General features: G+C 36.7%; 1 protein-coding gene across 1 annotated transcript in view; it reads right to left on the bottom strand.

Moving 5' to 3' along the window:
• LOC135088034 (uncharacterized) overlaps positions 1 to 25,063 on the bottom strand; it is a 72,159-nt gene extending 47,096 nt beyond the window's left edge. The window contains exons 1-2 of the mRNA XM_063982914.1: positions 24,874 to 25,063; positions 937 to 1,079 (exon numbers count right to left, since the gene is read on the bottom strand). Coding sequence (XP_063838984.1) covers positions 937 to 1,071 — 135 coding nt within the window. The 5' untranslated portion in view covers positions 1,072 to 1,079; positions 24,874 to 25,063. The remainder of the gene's footprint in view (positions 1 to 936; positions 1,080 to 24,873) is intronic.
• Positions 25,064 to 25,437: the final 374 nt, after the last annotated feature.

Here is a 25,437-nt window from a genome sequence, read left to right as displayed (position 1 = left end):
CCGCTAATTAACTTTAATAATCCCGGTAAATCATCTTTTAACGAAACAAAGGTCAATTAGAAAACCCAACAGTTTTGGTTCACTAATTGAAGACGGTGGCCTCACCAGAACGATAAGCGATATAAAGTCAAATATTTGCTACCAATTTGAATATTTAAATTCTTCGATAAGTACGTTATCAGAAGTTGAGTCCACAAACGCTTCCTGCCCCTTCGGCTACACTTGCGATCGGTATTTTCTCATGGCATATCGTATTTGATGGGAAGCAGAGGCGATTCCGCCATTAACACCGGGCGCTCCACGAAAGTGAAATCGAAAATGACGCACGGTGGTCGAGGGCTATCAGATTTCTCATTACTATTACGGACATCAACATAGCATTGACTGTGACAGTATAATGACGAATCGCGGGAAACAATTCAACAGGCTTGGAGACCAGTAGCACTAAAGAAGATGAATCTAATTGAGTTTCAACTAAAATATCTGATGGATTACAGAATTTGCATAAACTAAAGCGTACAACAACGGTTTGTGGTTTAGATAATCATGCTGACAAATCAACTCAAAAGGAAAAGAAAAGTCCAAGAAACAATGTGTCAAGGAATCATAAAGTCCTTAAAAGTTTCACTCAGTGAGAGATGTAAATTTACCTTCGGAGATGTGATGGAGACTCAAACTGTGATACGAGAGGTCGGTGACGAAATCGTGGCGGTGCTCGAGACTGCAACAGGACGTATACGAGGCGCGCTTAGGGTTCCTACGGAGTCTAGATAATCATGCTGACTATACAACGATTCAACAATAGAATCCTAAGAAACGAGTCTCGAGGAATCGCTAAGTCTATCGCTATAGATAGCAGCTATAGACCGTTTGTGATGGAGACAGATGCGGGTTTCCCTTGGAGGCTGTGTGTGACGGAGGGTCTGATAGACTCACCGTGCGATGCGAGAGGTCGGTGACGGAGTCGTGGCGGTGCTCAAGGCTGCCCAGGCTGCAGCAGGACGCGGACGAGGCGAGGCTCACGGAGTCGGCGCGCGTGCGGTGCGGGGACACCGCGACGTGCTTTAGCATTCCGACACCTGGAGAAAAAAATGGCCGTTAAACAGCGTATTACACTTGAAAATTTCGACGGGCTCATCCAGTGTCTGAGTAGCTCAGATGGAAGAGCAGTCGCCCGGCAAGCGAAAGGTCGTGGGTTTCCCGCCTTAGGCAGTTTAATTTTATGTTGTTTATTTATAATTAAAGACTATTAAAGATCTTCCGGAAGCGCTGGACGCAGGCCGCTACCAATCGATCAACATGGAAAGCATTGGGGGATGCCTATGTTCAGCAGTGGACGTCCTATGGCTGAAATGATGATGATTAAAGATTTTATTTTTATGACCATTGCTATGAGTTAACAGTGATTTTCTTTCAATTAGTAATACGTTTCAGCAGTGACCAGTGGCTATTCAAATGTGGTTGCAATTTTGCAAGATGCTAATAAAGTAACAATCCAGTATTTTCGAATAAGACGCAACACCAGATTGGCAACATTTTAATGTATCTGCGTTTCCTATTGGGGCAACTTCTGCGGATGTAAGTAAATCGTAAAAATTGATCAATACCATTTAAATCGATTTGTTGATTTATATAAAACTAGGGTTATAATGTATCGATATCGTAAAGCTCCGTCACTGATGACATTACAGATTTAATTTTACTTAATAACTTTTGGAATGAAGTGTTTCCAAACAAATTAATATTAGTTTAAGTTTTTTTTTTGCAGAGTGACTCTTATTGAGCTTTTTTAAATTGCACAACACAAGACGGTAATACAAGACAATACAATACAATACTGCAACCTTCAAGAGTTATTTTACTCAGTTAAAATAATCTCTAACAACTGTTTGGCGTAAGAAACACAACACCAAGTTTGAATAGAAGGGCATCTCTGTCACACAATATGTATTTTTTAAAGTCTACATAGATTTATTTATACTAATTTATTACCTATTTGTGACGTAGGTAGGGGAGACCTAGGAGAGTTGTGACAGAGGTGAGTTGTGACAAGGACGATTTCTCCTTACTTAGTATAGTTAGGAAGCTGGTAAAAACGCTTGTTTGTCGCTTTTAAGACGCTCCTCTTGACTAAGTACCTGCCGGCGGCACAAGAGACACGGTTACGTAAATATGACGTCTGTGTACAAAAAAATGCGAAAAGTAAGTTTTTCTTCAAAAATTTAATTCAATTTATATCATGTTTTAGTATATGTGCACTGTTGTGTTATTTTTTCTCAAGTTGCATGGTTATTCAGGTCTCAAAATGTAGCACTGATCTTTTGTGTGCGCATCGTGTTAAGAAAATAAAAATTATTATTCGAACCAAGTCGTCATTTGAAACACCTAGGAGAGTTGTGACAGTCTGTCACAACTCTCCTAGCTTACAATTTTTGATGGGCCATTTCCACGATGTTTTTAGATGTTTTTTTGTGTGTTAGTAGGTTCATAATTTGTATAATTTTGCATGCTGCTACTTTTTTGATTCAGAATGCCTAATAACTATACATGAAAGCCATATAGAGGAACTGCTTGCTAGAGTCGAAATCTAGGACCTTATGAAGTGATTAGGTTAAAGGGTTAAAGTTTAAGATATGCTGCGACCTGTTACAATCTAAACTTGTCAAGGAACAAAGAGGCTTATCAAGTAAACCCAGAAGGCGAAGCTCCGTGTATGGATTATACCACCACGACTATTTTATTTTTACAGAAGAGGAAGAAAATATATTAAGTGACTATAATATTAGCTAAAAAAATGTAATTTCAAAAAAATCCAGTGTCGTGGGAGAAAAATGAAAGCTGGAGAAATGTGGCTCAATCAATCTGTATAAGAACATCCTATAACTATTTGTTTTAATTGCTACTAAAGGATGATCAAAGTACTTTTTTTGCTAAAAAATCATATTTTATTGAGTATTATGGTATTTTTATATCTAATAGATGAAATACAATGCTGTCACAACTCACCTCGGTATCTGTCACAACTTACCTCGGTGCTAGGAGAGTTGTGACAGAGGGAGTGGTCTAGGATTTTTGTGATTTTCTTAGAAACCCTAATAGTTTACTTAACTTTGGTGACAGAAACAGAAGGGACGGCTCTACATTAATTTGTATGATTCATAGCTGTGGAATTTTTTTTGAGCGAGATATGGCCCCTAAAGTAAAAATTGTCACAACTCTCCTAGGTGTCCCCTACGAAAATAGATCTACATTGAATGTAGAGATACTCGTATTTTTATATGCCCAGAATTTTGTGAGATTTGTGTAATAGCACATGTGTCGAGTGGCGCCGGATGCACTTCTGGGAACACTCTACCTGCCCATTGTGCCCATTGTGGGACATGACATGACCCGGGAAATCGGGACTCTGCGGCCTTGCGTATCTGTTCCGATGGGAACCAAAGCAGTTGCAGCGCGAAATTACGAACGAGTTTTTTTTTTTCTTAGACAGGTGATTGTTTTTATGAGGTTTGGTGGTTTTTATTGTAAAGTGTGTGATTTTCTGAGTGTTCCATCCAACGCCCTCTTTATTATAAATTAACTGAGAAGAATTGAGGCTATTTTATAGTTATTTATCAACAATTTTGCTACCGGGTGGTACATTTTTTTTCTAATGCCAAAGGTTACTAATAGCCACTGTTTTATAATTTTTATTTTAAGTTAGGAAAACAGTAGGTGTGCTCTAATTTACTAACAGTTTTGTGACTATAGTGTGTTGTGTGTTTGATGCTGTGTTCGAAGTAGCCTCGTTTAACAATCAATTTCCACAGTTTTGTGACTATATTACTTTGATACTGTGCTCGAGGTAATTTAACAGTCAATTTCCATTCTGCCACTTCACCCCCACATAAAGAGCAACGAAAGCATTTTAAATCCCTCGATATGCAACCGATGGCATCTCGTGACAATGGGCCTAGAAAGCCGCCGCGACGTGAACGAACAAACCACGGACGTCCGGGAAATATAGCCAATTACAAGCAAATACTCGTTTTTCACTACACTCACTTGCTGTTCAACATGATGATATTTTCCAGATAATTGCTTCGCTAGCGCTGCCTTGAGGAGGCATTTGAACAAGGTTTTTAAACATTCCATAACTATTAGCCCGTATGAGCGGTGAAACGTTATTGAAATAACTAAGTAAATAATAAATCGTAATCTGCGTAAGTTTAAGAAATCATTGGCTAACTTAGAAAATAGCAGCAGTCAGCAGCACTGATAAAATCTGATGAGAAAAGTGATCCCAAGTCCATAGTATTTGAAGTGCGCCTAAGTAAAATCTTTAGTCCTCTATGCTGCAAGTTTAGTATCATGAGTAAATCAAGTCAATAGTAGGAATGTAGTAGGTAATGTCAACACCTATCCATTCATCATCCAAACTTAGGACTTGCCAAAAAACCTTAAAAAAAGAAATTATCTACAAGTGTACTCCACGACTCTAACAAAAGAAGTAACAATAGAATGTGTGCATCAATTGATCAATTCGTCAACTAGTCGGCGGCCGCGTCGACTAACGGCCTCATTCGCAAACGAATAATTACAAAGATGTAAAGGTCGAGGAAGTCGTTAGTGGTGTACGAGTGTCGATACTTCAAGAAGAGCTACGATAGACCGAAGGCTCAGATTTCTAAATTCACTAACTTTCAGAGCTATCAATTACCCACTCGAAAAAGAAAGAGCTTACATTCAAGCTCTTTCTTTTTTGCATGAGCCATATTAGAGGAATCAACCAGTTAAACATTTGCTTCCTTTGGGATCTTTAGTAAAGAATTTATTGGTGATTAATATAGATAAATAGTGGCCTGTGTCATTTTACGTCACTGTAACAATAAGCAATGATGTGAACTAAGAGATCTATCGACATGTGCCTGGCTCCACGCAGCGCAGCGCAAGGCGTGGCCAACTCCCGCGCATCCGCTGCATCTGCGGACCATTACCGCTTTTTTGTGCGCGCTACATTGTTCTAAGCTTCTTGCTTGGCCCGACGACCGAACGATTGAGGCTACTAAGCCTTTATGTCAACTGTGATTATCTTTTTGTGTTATGGCACTTTTAAAATTAACACACGGGCGAAAAGAAAGTGGCTAATGTCGCCATAATGACAAAATCAGTTGCGTGTAAAATACGCGTAAGATAGGAATTCATCTTTACGAAAATGTTTGGTCTTCCATTAAAAATGTCTGCGTCTTTTGATAATTTAAAGCAATTTGTATCTCTATCTATGATAGCTACTGAAAGCAAATATCTTTAAAATCTAAAGTGAATGGTAATATTTTCATAAAACTGCCTAATTAATTACATCAAGGTACGAGTTGGTACTTTAGAAGGTTACGCTTACCCTTTCATGTTAAGATTGGGCGTTACAGATGTAACACGTCAGGTAAACCGTAAAGTACAGTCAGCATTACATCATAAGTCCAAGCTAATTAAAGCTTTAGTTTTAGTACTGGTAGTAATTAACTACAGCCCTTTAATTTTGCATAGAGGAAATCGGGACCAACTTAGTGTTGATCTATAGAAAAACATGTAATGTATTGAATACTCGCTAATTGCTAAGAAACAACACCTAAAAATGTATCGTTATTTATATTTAGCGTGCCGTGTGATGTGGAAGTCATTGGGGGAGGCCTATGTTCAGCAGTGGACGTCCTGTGGCTGAAATGATGATGATGATGATATTTAGCGTTAACTTTAAGTATTTGTATTAAATTAATATCCATTTCAATATAATAACTTAAATTAGAGCACATTTTATGTATATCAATGGTAGGTAATATATGGACTAGTTATGCTTCTAGCTTGTTTTGCCGATCGTACCTCGTGGCCAGCAAATGACTTTAATTGTGCGTACGCAAATTACAGCAAATCACGGCTGTAATTCCCGTAATTATTACAGCCTTAATTAGCCATAATCAATCAGCATTGCTACTGCCCATCCGATCTAACATTATACATATTAAAATAGACAGCGTAGTATATTTCACATCGGTAGTGATATAAATGTATTTTTATGAAAATAGTTTATGCAAATAGGCGCTTTTACATCTATTAAGTACTTTTATCCTGTCACTGCTTCGGGACAGTAAAGGGGCCAGTGCTGAGAAGAATCAGTTCAAGAAACTCAGTTACCTTTCTCAGCCGTTCTAAAATAAAGAGCTCTACAATGATGCTGATGAAATAAATATTGTCGTTATACCGTTACAATTACAAGATGACAGTTTGGTCACAGTTGGACATGTAGCCAGCAGTTTTATGGCGTCATTTATGGCAGACCTCACAAGACGCCACAAAGCAAACTTGCCATGCATATTAGAGGATTTTCTTAATCTTTTGTAAACTTAGGTATGGCAATTTAGAAAAAATTAAATACATACTTATAGTTAAAAATAACCGTGAATCTTTCACGTTTTACAAAATCAGAAGAAAACTATGTAGAATCAAATAGTAAAAATAAAATGGTAAAAAGACAAATGGTACAAAATAATGTAAAAGTAAAGATTAAATACCGGAGATGTAGCGTGGGCAGGCCCACCACTAGGTGGACCCACGATCTGGTGAAGGTCGCTGGAAGAACCTGGATGCGGGCAGCGCAGGACCGGTCATTATGGAAATCCTTGGAGGAGGCCTTTGTCCAGCAGTGGACGTCATTTGGTTGAAAGGACAACTACGGCCACGACCGACTAAGGTATTGATGGTAAGTGAAAAAGTCTTCAACGTTGGCGTCTAAATTAAAGATTTTCTCAACCGATTGACTATTACGTGATGAAATTAGTCGAATGTACCGTTTAAGATACCGTCTAAATAATATTACGGCTTTACTTACACTTTCGAACGCAATAATAGTTGGAATAAAAAACGTCGAGTTATGTTTTTATGGGACCCGGAAAGATAAAATACACTCGTTCATTAAGAACGGAATGCGGATTAATTAGAAATAACATTTGATTTACTCCAACTGCTCGGTTTCTTGTTTACCCAAAACCGATTATTCTATTAACGATTTCTATTATTAATTAAGCTGAATACCGTATGGCCTAAACACTAAAACTACTGTTGTATTTTTCAAAGTAGGAAGATGAATTTATCTTATGATTTGACTGCCTATTGGCTCAATGCGTCATGACATGACACTCCACATACTTTGGTTACATTATAACCGCAACACTAAATAACGATCACGTTTTCACGATAGATGCAAGTAAGTGCAAGGAACACACGTCACGTGTTTCGTGCATTTTTATTGGAGAAAAGCTGTAAAACCTAATAAACACGTGCGCCAGAGTGCAAATTAAATTCACATTAATCAACCGGTTAAATTGAAACGTAAACATGCGGTGAAACGCGACAATTAAACAAATTGGTGTTTTCCTCTTTAAAAATAATAAAGCCAATGAGTTATATTTGTTCAAACAAGATATTAACACGGACAGGTAGTATGTAATGTTATGAAGCAAAAGAGAACCCTGGATTCTGGAGAGGGTTTATAAATGACATCTTCAAGGACTCTTAAATTCAAATTGTCATTGAGTCTTGTAATGTTAATAGCAGTTTCATGTCAGTTTGACGGCTCTACATAAATTATTTATCCAAATGTAATTTATTATCATAACCTTATACAGAAAACAATAGCGGTCACCGAGTTAAAAAGTTAGGTCGTTAATATGACATATAAAATGAGCCGAATTTAGCAAGACGGTTATGTTAGCGACTTGTTAACATTCACAATGCACTTAATTTGGGAGAACAACATTTCGACACTTAAACAAAGGCTGTAGCTACTACGCCAATGTTGGATCAAAGGTATACGCCAACGTTGTACTCAATGGTTACATAAACGGTAGGTATAATACCATAAAGTACTCCATAACTTACGTAAACAACAATACATCAAGGTAATAATTTCCTGCGCACTGTATTGTTAACAATGTTTCCCTTCTAGAACTAATTGGAAATGTATATCTTGCAGTTAATTAACTTTAAATTAACAAACATAGAATTGAATAGTGAAATAAAAAAATATTAATTTCGCATTTCGTACTCTGTTCTTTGTGCAATCAAGTTTCAAACAAATGAATGAAAAAATAATTTGAAACAATTTATTGTTAACTACGCTAATGTATTTGTTTGATTGACGAGTGCTGTATGTGCTACAGCTCTCTATTTTCGATTGACATATTTATTATCTGTTACCTATTTATGTGTAAAACATACCTACTCAACAAGTACAGTCAGCCAACAACAATGTGTGAAAATATTTTAATTTTAAACAAGTACCTACCTATTGAAGTCCAATAATTCACCAATACCAAACCATTTCGTGAGGGTCTATTTGATGGACGCATGTTTGCTTCTCTTTTCATAACTGAAGTAGAGAACGGATTTTTATAACTGAACAATTATTACGGACAAGATTATGCATTTTAACTTCCCGCAAATGAAGACTGGCATTCTCGGATTTTGCTTGATATAAATGAAAGGCAGGTATTGTGTTGCCTTGTATACAGCGGGCCATATATCGTATGTTTGTACACCGTACGCACGTGGGAAGAGGTTACGGCCGCCGATCCAAATTCGGCGTACAGCTGGGTCGAGTAAAACCACGTCGGGCTATAAAGCCAACATAAATTACAGCCTCTCAAAACTTACACGATCGGTCCTACACAACCTACGCGAAAATCAAATAAAATATCACTTCCTAGTCAAACAGAATTCAATTCATTGATTTTTTTACATAAATTACCAAAGTTATAGCAAGTTTCTACCATACATGGTATATCTTGACTGGGGCACATACACACACATGTGTAATGGACCACCAGAAATATTTATTAAGTGATTCTGATCGTAATAAAGTTTTCTGTGACAGATTGAAATCATAAACGGACAAATTGTGACAAAGCCATGAATAGAAGTTATTAAGTTAGCAGCATTCAACCTTGAGTGCACAATAAATAAAAGTAACATTGAAATGTGCGTAAAGTATTATAAAGGTATTGAATTAAAACAGATTTTTCATCCGTGGCTGACAGTCAAACTTGCATTCAAGAACCATTAATATGAATAAGTAGATAATAGTGACTAAGTTTCTTGAGGTGTCTCTCTTCTCAATACTGACTGGCCCATTTTTTGTCCCGAAGCAGTGGTAGGGTTAATTCTGGGTTAAAAGCCGCTTACGTTTCTACTCTACATTTTAAGACAGGTAAAGGCTAAACCAAGGAACTATTTCAAATCTATAGACTATGAACTCTACATTCATAATTTACAAATTCCCTAACATCGCTTGGCTTGCCTTACCCAACAACAGTGCATGATTTACGTCCGCAGAATCGTAATGTTCCTGCTAACTGCAATACCAATAAATACAAGTGTCAATCAGAAAGCTATAAATGCGTTAATGCAAAACACCCAAACAAGGGCTGTTGTAGTCCCTCGTAAATCCACGGATCAAACAGACTAATGTGTTTTAATATTAGCTTTGCTAGGGCTGCCAAAAATGATATTATCTACAAAACAGCTGACGTATTTCTACCATCTTTGTAACATTATGAATGCAATAAATAATTGAGTATTGAGTAATTTCATTAGAAATCATATTGCTAATCAATTGACTACATAAGTATTTCTTTAACTTTTTTTATAATTAAGTTACATGAGTTTGTGATGTAAGTTTTAAGTAGGAATTGCAATTGAATATCCAATTTGAAAATATGTATACGAATTTTTACAATATTTGAATGTTAAAGTTTTATGTTTAATATTGATTGATTCCACAGTGACGCCATTTGGATCGGCCGAATGGACTGACAATTAGATTTTGTAGCGATTGATTTTATTAAAATTATTAGAAGTATCTAAAATAGAACTATGAAAGGAGCCCAAAGTGTTATCACGTGATATTAAAGTAACCAAAGCTTGGCTGTGTAGTCTTGCCCAATAGAAATCGATGATAGAGCTGAATTGGCAACCCTGAACCAATGGAATGCGCGCTGCAACTCGCAAACAGTCCGGGCGTGCGCGGGCGCCGACAGAAATCAATGTCAACCGCGACCGCGCGTTTGGGATGTTGATAGTACGGCGCTATAGTGCGTGAGTCACTTTGAATGCAAATCGTTTGAACTAATGGATTTTTTTCTGAAGAGGATAACCAGTTAGTAAGAAAACCCATGGACTATTGTTACATTTCATAATTTTGTTATGTATTTGCAAATGACGTCCGCATCAAAGGATAGAAAATAAGCCACGGCTTAATAAAAATTGCATCATTTCAGCAAAGAGCATCTACAACTTATTTTCAAAACTAAGATTACCAAATCTGTCTCTGTCCTCACCATAGGTTGTCTGGAAGAGAACGCTTCATAGCGATAAGACCGCCTAGTTGTACCTTGTGTGTTCCTTTTCTTTCTGTTCTTATCTTTGGTGTGCAATAAAGTGTATTTATTATTATTATTATCTTTCATTAGGTACAGTTCGTCACCAAACCGGATATAGATAAGTAAAAAGAACACGCGAGAAAGTTAAATCGAATCACTAAATGGTCAAAGCACTGACTTTAGTCTTGACTATTAAGTATTCTGTGGTTTCGTTCACTTTCGACGGACAAACTATTGTTATGAGCGAATACTTACATCACAGTTGCCCGTGACCGTCACGGTTATAAAATACGACATACCTAAATTAAATTGAACGAAACATTTCCGAAGTTAGATAAGCCACTTCTATTTATTTGAACATTCGAATCAGAAACAAAACTCTCTCGCTTGGATTGGAAAATTGGATAGTACCTATGTTAAAATGTTAACTGTCGTACGTATGGTAAGGAAGTTGAAGTCTTAAAAAAGCTTTAAAAAACTTCAGATAAGCTGCAATGTAAATATTTGAGGTCGATACATGATTGAATTGCGCGATACCGCATCCGAAAGATAAAATTTAACGAGTGGACAGCATCAAAGTCTCGGTGCATCTCTAGGGCTGGTAACGTTTCCAATTTGGGTTAATTACAAAAAATGAGAACATATGAAACGTTTCATTACCATATTTAAAACAACATTTGCCACCAGGATTTCAATAAAGAAAGGGTTAAAATATTTCTTATAGAAATTAATTGGTAAAGAAAAACATGTACGTAAACGTAAGGCGAAAATCTCTTACGAATATACAAACTGTAACTACTTCCACCAAAGCACCCATTTCATAACTATGTGTCTCAGTATGTTTTCTTAAGTTTTTTTTAGAACACAGTGGTAACCCTAAAGCATCAGACCGAAGGAAGCGGTAACGGCTGCGCCAGCGCATTTCACCGGGAGACTGCCTTTTTGATTGCGATTAAAATAACATCTACGACCCATGAGCATGGAATACAGTTAATACATTGTACTCACGACGCAACATATTTGCATGGCGTTACAAGCAGTACGCATAAACAGTAATAGTGCCCTGCAAACAAGCACCCTATTTTGACACGTCTATTACAGGGGTTCCCTAACTTATTTGAGACGCGCCCCCTTTCGACCATACAAAAATTCCGCGCCCCCCCCTCCTCCAGTCAAGATTATTTATTGATCGTATCGAGCAGTCTGGAATGCATTCTCTCAGCGGTCGCAGGTTTTTTGTACTTAAGTACACAGATGGCCCGCGCCCCCCTTTTAAGGTCTTTGCGCCTCCCCTGCACTTTGGGAACCAATTGTCTATTAAATAGATAGACTCTATCACCCACATACTGAAACTATCACAAGAAGGACACTCATCCCCACGAGCTGTCCTCAATGATTCGCACGCTCAATCTACAGTGACCAGTAGGCGTTTAAGCAAAGAATGTTTTATTCCTTAATCTACTAGGTACCAACCTTGATATAAAATTGTCATTGCACGATAAAATTTTCTAACTAGGTACTACTAACAGTAAAATCAACAAGTTTATACATATAATCAGAAGATACTAGAGAGTCTACTACATGTATTAGTCTACTATGGCAAGAAGTTCGATCACCTGTATGCAAATTAGCCTTTTCAGGAATTTCTAGATGTCTAACTTCCGCAATACGCTCATTAACGCTGACTTTGACTTTGAAACTGTTTGTATTAATTTAGATTGTCTGCGTTATAAATAAGTATATTTTTATGAAAATCACTTTGAGATCAATTAACTTGATACTCGTACTGTTATATCTTAGTTAAAAGTCTCAAGTAATAGGTAAGTCCGTAGGTAATAAGTAGTAAGCAAAGGCAATTTAAAGCTTTACTAAAATCTGCGGCTAATAAACCACGTGCTACCAATGTAATATATTCCAATGCCATGATGCCATATGGATTAGCATATAATACGTCCCGTGGCAGCCTTGACTGTCCCCAGTTCGTTTACATCCAGTTTCCCTAATTCGTATGCTCTGCGCGCGCGCATGCTATTTTGCCTCGGCTTCCGGAGTAAGTGTGAATTTTATCCACGGGGAAAACCCGCTTTTAGTCGTATTTATGATGTACACGTGTTGTACCTATGCTTTTGTTAATTGTAGACAGCGATTGAATACTTTCCTAAATCTACAGTCTTACGATGACCATTACAGCACAAATTACAGCCAGCAACCTGTAGATTCACGCCGCGATTAGCGTTTTTCGCGCCATTTTATCGATTTTACGCGATAAGCCCATACGTTTGTCGTCTAAAATCGTCGATAAGATTATTATTCTTTGCATTATTCAAATATTCTTGTTATATCATTGACTTTGTATTTGCAAAATTAAAATCATAAAACTACGGAATAGAAAGAGCGGTTCCAATTGATATTTAGTAGGTTCAATAAACGCAACGGCTTTGCGCAATGAAAACAGTGAAATAAGTATTGCTGTACAGTGTCAACACAACACCTACAGTTTCTGAACCAATCGATACGCATAATAAGTAATTTCATAAATGTAGAAATCAATGTCCATGGTGCAATCAACAGGGTCTCTGTAGTCGTTAAAACTCCTATGTAGAAGAAAAACCTACGAATTTTTCGTGTTAAAGGACCACCTTTAATGTGGAAAATTCGTAGGTTTTTCGAAACGTATGCACCGGTATTCGAGTGGTCTTTCAGAACCTAATTTCAATCTACGCGTTGAATTAAACAGATTATAAACTACTTCGTTCCAATAAAATCGATGGTAATAGATAAACAGTGAATATCCATGGAACATAGTCATGGATTATAATAACCCAGCCTTCTTATTATTCCAGGCAAATCACACAGCAGACTTAGCCAGTAACCCCATAACAATCGTTATAAATAAATCGGCCATAGTTTTTTCTCGGGTCATTGTTCTGGACGTAAAGCCGTATGCGCACGTAACCGATACCACGATACCCCGTAACGCGATACCGACGCGCGCCTGATATGGTATCGTCACTGATATTTTCTGTCGCTAGAAACAGTACAAATTACAAAGGCTTAATGAAAAATGTTTTTTTAATAGGTAAACCCAGTTAATTAGTATCATTCATTAAAATCAATTTAAGTATTTAATTAATAGGACAACCAACAATACATACACTAAAACAAGAAGGTGAAATTCACAATAGCTTTTACACCATATTTATTTTTAGCAAATTTTCTATCAGAGCAAGTAAACAAACATTATTTTAATTTAATAAATTCTACCAAATTTATGGTATTCGCCGATGTGTTTTGGGTTTTATTGTGGCCTCAGACCGAAACCGCTGCGCGCGCGCCGCAAAAACGCCTAAATTGAAGCGCAAATCGACGGCCAACGGGATCCGAATACTTAAACACTTAAGGCAATTAGCCGGTCACAGAACTACTCATTCAGTATACTATTTATTGTGCTACAAGAATAAAGGAAGCTGTAGTAGCATTTTACTCGAAGTTTTTAATAACACTTGAAATGAGATTTTAATACGACGTACGCACATGGAAAATGAAAAAGAACGGAAAAAATAAATTTAAAATTCAAGGCAAAGCCGAAATTGTACTTTACTGTAAATCTTTTAATTACTTATTATATTACTTACTCCTACAATGCAATAATATTTTATACCTAAGTTCGCTGATATTATGAAACTTCACTCATTACTCACACTCATTGCTGTTTTTTCACAGTCACATCCATACTTTCTTGTGTAAAAACAGCAATGCATATCATAACTTAGTGCGGGAAAAGTACTCGTACATTTATGTTCATATCGCGTGCAAATATCTTCGATCTCTCTGTCAGTAACAACTGAATCTCAACCATTCGACCAAGATAATAGAGATTTTTATTGAAAAATTATAAAAACACGCAAGTATTCTTGGGATTGTGATTGGTATAAGTGTTGTCTATATTATTAATGTTACTAAGGCTTGACAAATGCAATTGTATTCAAATATAAATATCTGTCGTGAAACAATTTACTGAATTTCAGACAATAATAAATCGTTTCAGAATCTTAAAAATATAAAGTATGGACCAAAATTAAATGTCTCTTCAATCCACTTTCCATTTCGACACCAACCCATGGCTGCCTACACGTTGAACTTTGTTGCAATTGGACCCGCATGTGGACTGCATTGCGATGGCTCCTACGTATAAGGGCGAAACTGCCGCTTACGCCTTTTTCCAATTATTTAAGCAATGATTTCACTTTGCTCTAATCTATAACATCAGTAAGAAAAAAAATTTTTTTTTCCATTAGATACAAAATAAAATTTTAGGCAAATAGGCGTATGTGCAAAACCACGCCACGTATAAAGCCCAATCATACGATTCGTCAATCTACAGGGTGTTTCTTGTAAGGTGTCAAGCCGAAGGCAGGTGATAGGTGAGGACTAGACCTATCGATTTCACCCCCATGTATGTTTTACGATTTTTCGTAGTTTAGAAGTTATCGTTAATTTTGTGATTTTTTCAAATTTCATGACCTAGTGGCTTAATTTTTTTTTTATCTTTTTTTTGGGTTGACTTTTCTCAGATTTCTTTTTTTTTACAGATTCCCTATTAGTTGCAGATATTTGAAAAAAATAATCACCTTCCTATCTTTGATGCAAGATACAAAATTTTTGCTAGCAACATAAAAAATATGCTTTTAGCAGAACATTCTAAAATTTTCAACTGAAATGTATGAGAAAAAAAAGGAATTTCCATAGGTCCAAAATAACTTTAAAAACTGCGCAGTTTTCTAAACTTTCATAATAACACAAAAAAACATGTACATAATAGGCCATTATTTTCTGTAATCGCTCTACTAAAGTAGTAAGTCGGAGATTCCGTTGCATGTTTTTGACTTTCTTAGGACTAACTAATGTTTGCAATCCACTAAGTGTACGTTACGTAGAACACGTTTAGAGACAATAACTGAACAGAACATTTTTTATCCACAACGAGGAAGCTCTTGCCCTTCATCTGACCTGATGGAAAGTTGGAAACTGCTGGATGATCAGCGAGCTTCACCCGGAATCCTAAACCACAGAGGAATTGGCTGTCCTAAATAGGTAGTCTTACCACTAGACCACAGTGGTGATTGTTACTTTACTATTAAATTTGATATACCTACCTGTTAGTGTGTGTGTGTGTGTGTGTGTGTGTGTGTGTGTGTGTGTGTGTGTGTGTGTGTGTGTGTGTGCGCGCGCGTGTGTATGCGTGTGTGTGTGTGTGTGTCTGTGAGAGAGAGAGAGAGAGAGAGCAAAAAAGGGTGTAATGATTTAATTTAAAGTAAATGTTCAAAATGTCCGTCGCTAACCTGAATGCACATTCGACAACGACGCAAAACAATTATTCGTAAATTTACAAAAGCTTCTTGCATTCTAATGTGGTAAATCATCAAAATTTTCATATTCCCTTTTGTATACCACATGAAGAGCAAGAGCTTCCACGTTGTGGATAAAAAAAAATCTTTTCAGTTACTGTCTCTAAATGTGTTCTACATAACGTAAACTTAGGGGATTGCAAATATTACTTAGTCCTAAGAAAGTCAAAAACATGTAACGGAATCTCCGACTTACCACTTTAGTGGAGTGATTACAGAAAATAATGGCCTATTAAGTACATGTTTTTTTGTGTTATTATGAAAGTTTAAAAAACTGCGCAGTTTTTAAAATTATTTTGGACCTATGGAAATTCTTTTTTTTTCTCATACATTTCAATTGAAAATTTTAGAATGTTCTGCTAAAAGCATATTTTTTATGTTTCTAGCAAAAATTTTGTATCTTGCATCAAAGATAGGAAGGTGATTATTTTTTTCAAATATCTGCAACTAATAGGGAATCTGTCAAAAAAAAGAAATCTGAGAAAAGTCAACCCAAAAAAAAGATAAAAAAAAATTAAGCCACTAGGTCCTGAAATTTGAAAAAATCACAAAATTAACGATAACTTCTAAACTACGAAAAATCGTAGAACATACATGGGGGTGAAATCGATTGGTCTAGTCCTCACCTATCACCTGCCTTCGGCTTGACACCTTACAAGAAACACCCTGTATACGAGTAGTTGCTTACATAAACATATATTTTTTATAATCCAAATCTTAAATAAAGCCATGAAAATATTTAGCAAATTGTTTTATTTATAAATTATGACACATTATATAGTTATTTAATTTTTAGCGTTAAGAGTCGCATCTCAAACTAATTTGAAAATTATTAATAACTTGAAAAAATCGAACTGCCTAAGGCATCGTGGGTTCAATTCCCGCCTTAGGCAATTCGATTTTTTCAAGTTATTTATATTTTTTAAAAATATGACACATTATGTTAAAAGACCTAACTAAATTTCGAGCACAGTATATGGGCGTATTTGCGTTAAAACGTAAAACGGTACATTAAACGACTTTTTCTAACTGATTTATTATTGATATAGCACATGATAACAATTAAAATAATTACATGCATAAATAAAGAGAGTAATCGCTTAAAATATTATATTTACGTTGTCATTTAAGTCTCTTTACGTTGAACAATATACATGAAATTATAGAAATATGCCGACGTAAAAGGGCAATGCGTAAAATCTCAAAATATATAAGAAAAATATAAAAATTGATAACAGCAGTAGCAAAAGCATTACATGTTAAGGCTAAATGTGAAATTTCATTAAATTCGTTTTTGTAGGTCAGAAGATATGACCCAAAAATATGGTTCTGGCCACTAAAATGGCTCTCCTGTAAAATTTACTTTTTTCACTTACGCCAGTATACGTAGGAGCCATCGATTGGGGGCCTACCCACAAAAAGTTATCCGAATTTCGAATGTTTCCATCCCTCTCACGCAAAGTGATATAACAGCATGAGCGACACTGACAGATAGACCCAAACTACGTATACGGGTGTAGTAGCCTCTTGTTGCTGACCACACCACAAGCTACAATTATTTTTGACGTAACGCCCGATCCATCATAAAGGGGTATTATGTTATTTCCTGTGTTAGAAATAGTCCGCGAATACTAAAACAAAATGTCTGCAACTATGTACCTACTACCGAAACTAGCCAAGTGCGAGTCGGACTCGCACACGATGGTTTGCGTACCGATAGGTAATTTTTGTTATAACAGTTTAATCTATCTTGTAAGGTTCATGAGATGGAATAAGCAGGTACCCAGTATACAGATAGACGGACATCGGATTAAGGCTGAGTTTTAATCCGATGCAACCAAGCCTGGTGGATGGTGCACCATCTTACTTTAACTTTAACAAACATCAAAAGTCTGTCAAACTCCATACAAAATCACCGGTTATGGTTATAGTCACGGTTAAAATAGGAGGTGCAAAGTAATAGAGACCCGTTATCAATGTTTGCTTTTGATACTGTACCCTAATAAACTTATAGAACGTGATTGTCTGAACTGAACTAATAAACTGAGTAATAGTACGAATTATACCTACCTAATACATTTAACTTGCATCATATCACTTTCCCCAGACCACCTTCCATACTTTAACTTCCTCATAATATTGTATGTAGTAGGTACTTCACAGTCGAATAGAAACTGAAGTTTTTGTTCCTTAACGTTTACCTGTTTGCCCTTATGTATTATTAATTGTGATTGAATTTATGGTCGAGACAAGTTCAATAATCATTGCATTTTATGATATCAATAGAAACTCTACTTGACGATTCATTGAAAATTACGCTACAAGTTGTAGATTTTTCATCAGAAGTTTTTCTTAGACAATTTTCCCATAAAATAGAGTAGAAGTTGGTTGAACATTGAGTCAACGTAAATAAATATTTAGAAACTGAAAAAATACAATTTTCTTCATAGAACTGAACTGTTTAACTATGTAAGTATTCGTAAGTAGTTGTACTCGTATTTAAGCAATTTACTCAGATGTCGATGATGATATAGCTAATGTTGGTTTTCTTTAGTTAATCCTAATCAAAATCAAAAACTGAATAAAATTTAACAGTTGAAATCCATATTTGGACAAGGATCGAATATGGGAAACGGGCATAAAATGTTTTTATTGACTTTTTGTGCGTTAAATCTGTGTACCTACAATTTGCGTCCGAATGATACTGATAAATAGTATTGTCATCCCATTTAATTGCCAGTATTGCCACTGACTCCTTCGGTTTGACGATAGATAATCTCAGTATGGAATATTAGCGGATGGGTGACACTCGATAATGAAATGAAATACTCCCATTTGTTATTTTACAATTGTTTTAGTTAATGTATTAAATTATGATTAGAAGAAATTATTATTTAAACAATGCTTACATGTATTACCTACCTGCTGCTAGTCTTTATTTTACTACCTGATTGATTTTATTTGTTGCTGTTTTTCCTTTAATTAAGTAATATAATTGGCTCCGCCCTAGTAATTATGTCACGTTAGTAAAGATATTATGACACGTTATAATAATTATGTCGACAAAAAGCAGGAAAAGAAATTAATTACAGGTTCTTTTTTATCAAAAATTGCGTTATAAATTGCCAGTGTGTCCGATTGCGTAATTTTTTATGCAAAATGACATCTAATACAACTAAATAAGATGTCCCAGTGTTCGTGTCATCCGTACTACTGTGACAAACAGTAATCTGTCATAATTATTGTTTGCGTTTTTGTATTATAATAACGAGTTACGAGCACCCAAAACGCGCATTAACTTTCTATGCGCGCGCGCACGCGTGGGTATTGTGTGGTAATCTCTAATTGGGATACATCTCGGCTATCTCTAATCACTCACGCGATGGACATTTGTCGGGTTCATGGGGAACATCAGTGTTAGGCGATGACAGGCCAAATGAAATAATCTACCCGTACCGTAGCCAAACATTTGGTACTTGATTGAAATTTGAAACATTCGAAAACCCATAAGAGTTGGTCTGTAAAGTTAAAAATAAATATGCATATTTTCATTTATACACAGTGCTTGTATCGTGTGCATATTGAGAGTAAAACAATGGCACGTTATGAAAAATATTATGAATTATTGTTATGTTAATATTAAGCAAGTTAAATCAAACTTTACTAAGGAAAGTAGGTATCTGTGTGGGTACACATAAAGTTTATGTGCTGTTGTTAAGTGCTTCTGTAGTCCAATTTATAGCTAGCCTTATTCGACTTCAGAGCTCAAAAACGTTGGCAATACTGGATCTGGGCCATTCAGACCAGACCAGAGACCACAGTTTTTACACTCAAAGTAATGGAAAATATTAAAAGTACACTAAAGTAATTGTTTTAAACCGACTCTCCGCCTGGTACGTCAATGGGCTCAGTGTACTTCCTTAATCAGGAACAATTAACGAGCAATTAATTTAACCCGTCCTTGCCTCCCGCACTCAAACTGACCGCCATCCAGTTTGGGCCGAATTTAACCAGATAGCATAGAATAAGTAATAGTACCAAGGTACAGATAGGCAAAAGATTTCTCAAACATCTGTTCACAGTTTTGACGGCTGTCTGACTAAGTATAATCTACTAGGTATATAAAAATAAGTCGGGTTTTCCTCCCTGACGCTATAACTCCAGAACGCACGAACCGATTTCCACGGTTTTGCATTCGTTGGAAAGGTCTCGGGCTCCGTGAGGTTTATAGCAAAGAAAATTCAGGAAAATTTAACAAACGAAATTCCACGCGGGCGAAGCCGCGGGCGGAAAGCTAGTATTTTATAGTATTCTTTACTCATGGCGTCATAACCAACAGCTGGCTGTTTGTTCGAATCCGGCAGAAAACAAAATATTAGCGTTATGGACGTTTGAAGATGTAAGTAGGTATTGTTATTCTTAGGTATCTGTTTAAATTATGGCGTTTGCGCGTTATCTATTCGCTTTAATTTAGTACTTGGTATTTCAATAATATCTAACTATCCGACTGGTCAAACAAAATAAAGGAAACCTATCAAATCGTAAAGCTTGTTATCATCGGCTTCCGTTTTCAGCAAATTCCTATTCCTGAAAGAATGATTCCAGAACTTCCTGAAACACACCAAACTATCGCGCATGACCTTGGTCAGTGAACCTTCTAAACTATAACTCATTAAAAGAAGCTTCAAAAACTATTACCTTATCGCAGCCATCAGTGGGAGGAACTAATCCAAAGGTCCAATCTTGACGAACTAATCCAAAGTATTTCTGTTCCAGATGCGATTTAGGTACAGGAGATGATTTTAGTATGTATTTAGATGTGGAACTGTCCAATAGATGCATTATGAATGTGAATTCGCATTCGCATCATAAGGGGTTGTAAGAACAACTTCTCTTTAAATAATCCTGAATTGCGCTATAAAATCATAATCGATAACGTAAGACAATACAGCAAGTATGTTCGACCTTGAATCCGTTTGAATTTTGAAACAAAACAGCACGGAATTTGCTAGAAGAATGGATGTTGTTCAAGGAAATAAGGATTTAAGGTAGGAGGAAGCCGTCCGAAGACTAGCGAACATTGGATGAGTAACAAATCCTTCCTGAGGGGTCGTCCGGCACCGGCGCGCGCGCAGATGCCGGCAATTGAGACAAATGAGCGCGGCGCCACGCTCCGCCGGCCGCCGATACTATCTGCATTGTCTTAGCGCTCAGAGACGCCGTTTATCATTCACTAACAGTAGCACACTTTTAAAAAGTTACTTAAGATGTGATGAATACTTCTTACGAAAAAATACATCAATTTACTTTTAAATGAAAATAAAGATACCGCAATTAACACCTCCCATTAACACTTAAAGCAGTTTTTAACGTTATAACACCAAACATCGCCAACGAGTTACATTTCAACAAACCAGAAGGGTTTAACCCAGATTGGGAGTGTTTGACCAGCGCTATCTATGCAATAAGTAAACACTAACACTGCTTATCAGCCCGGTTGTTCAGCCTTGACTGCGAGCGGATGCTGGTGAACGATACCTAAACAAATAGTCAAAAACGAACGCGAACCTTATCAAGGACACCGTTCCTGGGGTCCTTATTAAATAAATCCACAATTTAGAAATTCCACGAAAAAGATCAAACCCAAACAATCAGCAATAAACGAAAGAATTTCTCAAGGTTTCTTTAACCTTTGTTAGACTGTTCTTATCTCTATTAACCTCAACTTCTTTTTAATTAGGGGTAAATACTCGAGGCGCTCACATGGAATAAGTGCGACGTTTCGAAAGTCAATTCAATTGGTGTTGTTTTTTTAGGATTTCATGAGAAGGGCAACGTCCACAGTCGGAATGCTCGCGCTCGCACACAGATCGGAATTTTCTCGTTGACGAAGCACTGAACGTTGAAATGGTAAAAAATGCCGCGAGTCATTGTAGTATTTAATATACGGGAGATTACAATAAACGCCACCAAGTTAATGTTACGGATTGTTACGCCAAGGAATGCCGTTTTCAATACGCTCGACGACCGCTTCTGAAGCCATGGGGAAACTAATAGATTTTTAAGTTAGTAATTTCTATTAGTGCATCATCATAATCTTATCCAATATTCTGTGTATTTTTGTAGGATCACATGACACAAACACAACGCTTTGATGCAAGTAGGTAATTAAAACATTTTACGCTAGTAAAGAATTGTTAGAATGTGCATGCAACACCGATTCCGCAGCTTCAGTTACAGTGTTTAAGGCATTCAACCGTACAGCCGTGGATCATTGTCAAGACAAACACACAGTTTAATTTAGCATTCCAGAATATTTAGCAGAACAGCGCACGGCATGTTGCGTGAGGCGTGAACTATGCGATTTGCGACTAAACGCGTTGGGGAATACAAACACCCACTTTCGCTTGTCACTGCCAGATGTTTTTTCAATGTTCGAGTAGATAATTGGCGTATTGTGCTAAATAAAAGTAGGTTTCTTCGTGTTTCGGTCGGACCGATAGTTAGGACTTATCTCATTACTATCATTGTTCTGCAAATAAGTTCTTTGTTTGTACAAACTGCAGGTCTTCTTTGGTAATGGCATCGGATAACTACTTCAGTCATCATACAGACCTACATTATTTATTATTTGGAGTTGAAAACAAGACAGCAGACGAAAGCAGCATGAAACATGACACCGAAATGAGATCAAATGTATCTCGTAGGCTAGATCTAAACACGAGCGCTAAGCTAAGCAGAAACCCGCTGACAATCTCGGGCACAGTATTAAATGTCGCAAGAAACACCTACGGAGAGCGTGAGACCACGCATTGTGTCCCAACTAGTTCTCACACAAAAATGTATGCAAGACCCATCTGCAATAGTGTAGCAAAACGCAGAAATCGCGAGAATTGTATGCCTTTGCGCAACAAAGAATTTTTCTTATAATCGATACAAAATTATGTGCCTCAAAGCCCGTATCAGACACGAACAATGTCGAGCATTTTATAATTACTTGAATTCAAATAACGCCTCCGAGGTCCAGTGGTTATAGAGTTGAGAGTAGGATTAACTCAAAATAGAGGATCAGGGTTTTATTCCCAGCCAGGAATCAGAATACACTCTAATAAACATTATATTTGCTCCTGATCGCTCAGTAGGTATGTTTGTAGGATTTTGAGTCTACCATGAAGCGGTCTGATTGAGCCATCTCCGAAGCCTATGATAACAAATAAAGTCTGAAAATAATTCAACAGGATAGTGGGATGGAACAGCTTTGAGTTAATAGGACTATTTCCACCTCTCGTTCCCACCGCTGCAACTCCTGACTGTGTAGCCAGGATCTACAGCTTGACCGCCAATAAAAACCCAATTAGTGAAGGTCAAGTTAGTCCCGGGGGAAAGTTAAACTATGATTGGACCCGCAACGAAATTAATCAGAAGAACATAGGAGGAGTTCGAAGCTTTGAGAGCCTAAAACCGATGGTACAGGCATACCTTGTAGACAGAGGCTGATATTCATATGATTGAAATCCAGCAAAACTGCTGCCTACTAGCCATATAACATAACACAGAATAGTTCAAAGTGCACACAAGTACAATCGCATGCATCTTGAATTAATGACTCAATCAAATTGAATTAGACAGTGCAACAGTCATCACGGTCGCTGCTGCACTAAAGGAAACCTGAGTTGCAATTATTGCTGCGATTAGTACATTGGATACATGAGTAATTTAGTATCAACCAATCAAACAACCAATGTAGTGAACTATTAGATCGTTTTTATTGGCCCGATTGTTTCTCTCAATTTAGTTGCCTATTAAGAAATCAGAGACGGCGCCTTTGATGGGAAATTAACTTGCACTTCTGTATTACCTATAAGAAAACTATTTATGTAATACCATTTAATTAAATTTTACTGCAGGATAAAACACTTCGGCACGTTTCTATTATCCTTTATCTTCACATTCAAATCAAAACAGATTGAAATGGAATGAACGTTTCGTAAAGGCAGACATTTTAGAAATAAAGGAAGCCACTTTAACACCTTTTTATGGGCTTACCCGCAGAGGGAATACAAATACAATGGAATCCGAAGGTGCACAGGGATGGATTCGTATTCATTCAATCATTGGCTCTCCATTTTTATGTTATAAGTATTGTCAAATTTAACAACGATTATCAATTTACAAGAGTATTTTTATGGTGTTTGTTTTTTTTTACGGTACAGTTAGTAACCGTAACTACTTACGGAATCTGACTCATAACAACTGTGTTCTAAATCTTCGGCAGTTTTAAATCATGAATCACATTATTATTAGTGGACATTTCATTTTATTCGACCAGAAGGTAGAAGAAATGAAAAATTGCGGAAGCCCAGAGCAAAAAGTACAACAGTTAACTTGCTCAGAGTAAAGTTTTTTGATGATTTGAAAATCTTTCTCATTAAGCCCTGGTCTTCGCCAAAATGCCGTTAAACAGACTGTCGCAGCTTACTACTACCCTCATTTATCGCTAGGCAAAGCATGTTTTTAACTACCTACCTATGAATTAGTAGAATTTTATTTGACTAATAAGTGAATTCTGCATTGTGAGATTGGTAAGATTCATGGAACTACAAGCTTATTCATAAGATGTTATTGCAATTGTCAATTATTTAACTTCATATCACTGGTGTTGTTTTGAATGATTAGATACTGAGAATTTTATGAATTGTCAGGTAGGTAGTTGCAAAAAAGTAATTCCCTGCAAGTTGAATTCTTACTTTCTTTGGCATTATTTTAGCTGCTTCATGTTTCTTTATGTAGGTGTCTTGTAACAAGTACAATGTTAATAATAAGAAGCTAAAAGAACTGAAGTTAAGATTGATAAACATTTCATCCATCCTTTGTAAATAAACATTATCCATGGACAGCATAGCATGCAAAATTTTAGATGAACCGTAAATAAAATAGCCTATTGTGTGTATGGTGTTTCACGAATCAGTACAAATTCGTTTATCTAAATAGTTTACAATAGAAGTTTGCAATGTTTATACGACGGCCGATAAAAACAATAGTCGATGTAAACTTACCTGATACTGAACTTCCAAACACAAAAAACTGTTCACTCAAAAATTCAGCCCTCGTCAGGGGCGATCACAAATAAACAAGCTCCATAGCACATTTCACAATAATCCTTTTGGGCAGAGATGGCGCACAAGCACAGCGGAATCGTTCGCGCGCGGTTCTGGCAGCGTCGCGACACGGGCGTCGCGCGCGGAGTTTCGGCGCGGAATGACGCCCGCCGGCCGATGCGGTGCGCGCGCGCATGTAAGTTACAACTACAACGCGAACCATACCCAGCTTCCACGAAAAGATGCTGTTTGTTTTTGCTCTTGATTCTTATTTCACATACTCAAGCTAATGCAGACAGATAATTACTTAATTAATCTTCTAATCAATTTGTTTTTATAGTATTTTTCTTATTGGTCAATCTGGTTGTTTTTACATGACCTAGGTAGGATTACACACTTGAAGAGCACTGTGTTATTTATTTTTTTTGTTTTGTGTAAAACTTAAATATTAATGTCTACCCACTTGATATGGCTGCCACAGAATACCAGCGTTATACTCTAGGTCTTGACCTAGGGCATATC

Source organism: Ostrinia nubilalis, chromosome 3 (assembly GCF_963855985.1).
Source record: "Ostrinia nubilalis chromosome 3, ilOstNubi1.1, whole genome shotgun sequence".
Lineage (NCBI taxonomy): Eukaryota > Metazoa > Arthropoda > Insecta > Lepidoptera > Crambidae > Ostrinia > Ostrinia nubilalis.
The sequence above is the reverse complement of the archived record's forward strand: the minus strand, read 5'-3'. Positions and strand labels throughout refer to the sequence as shown.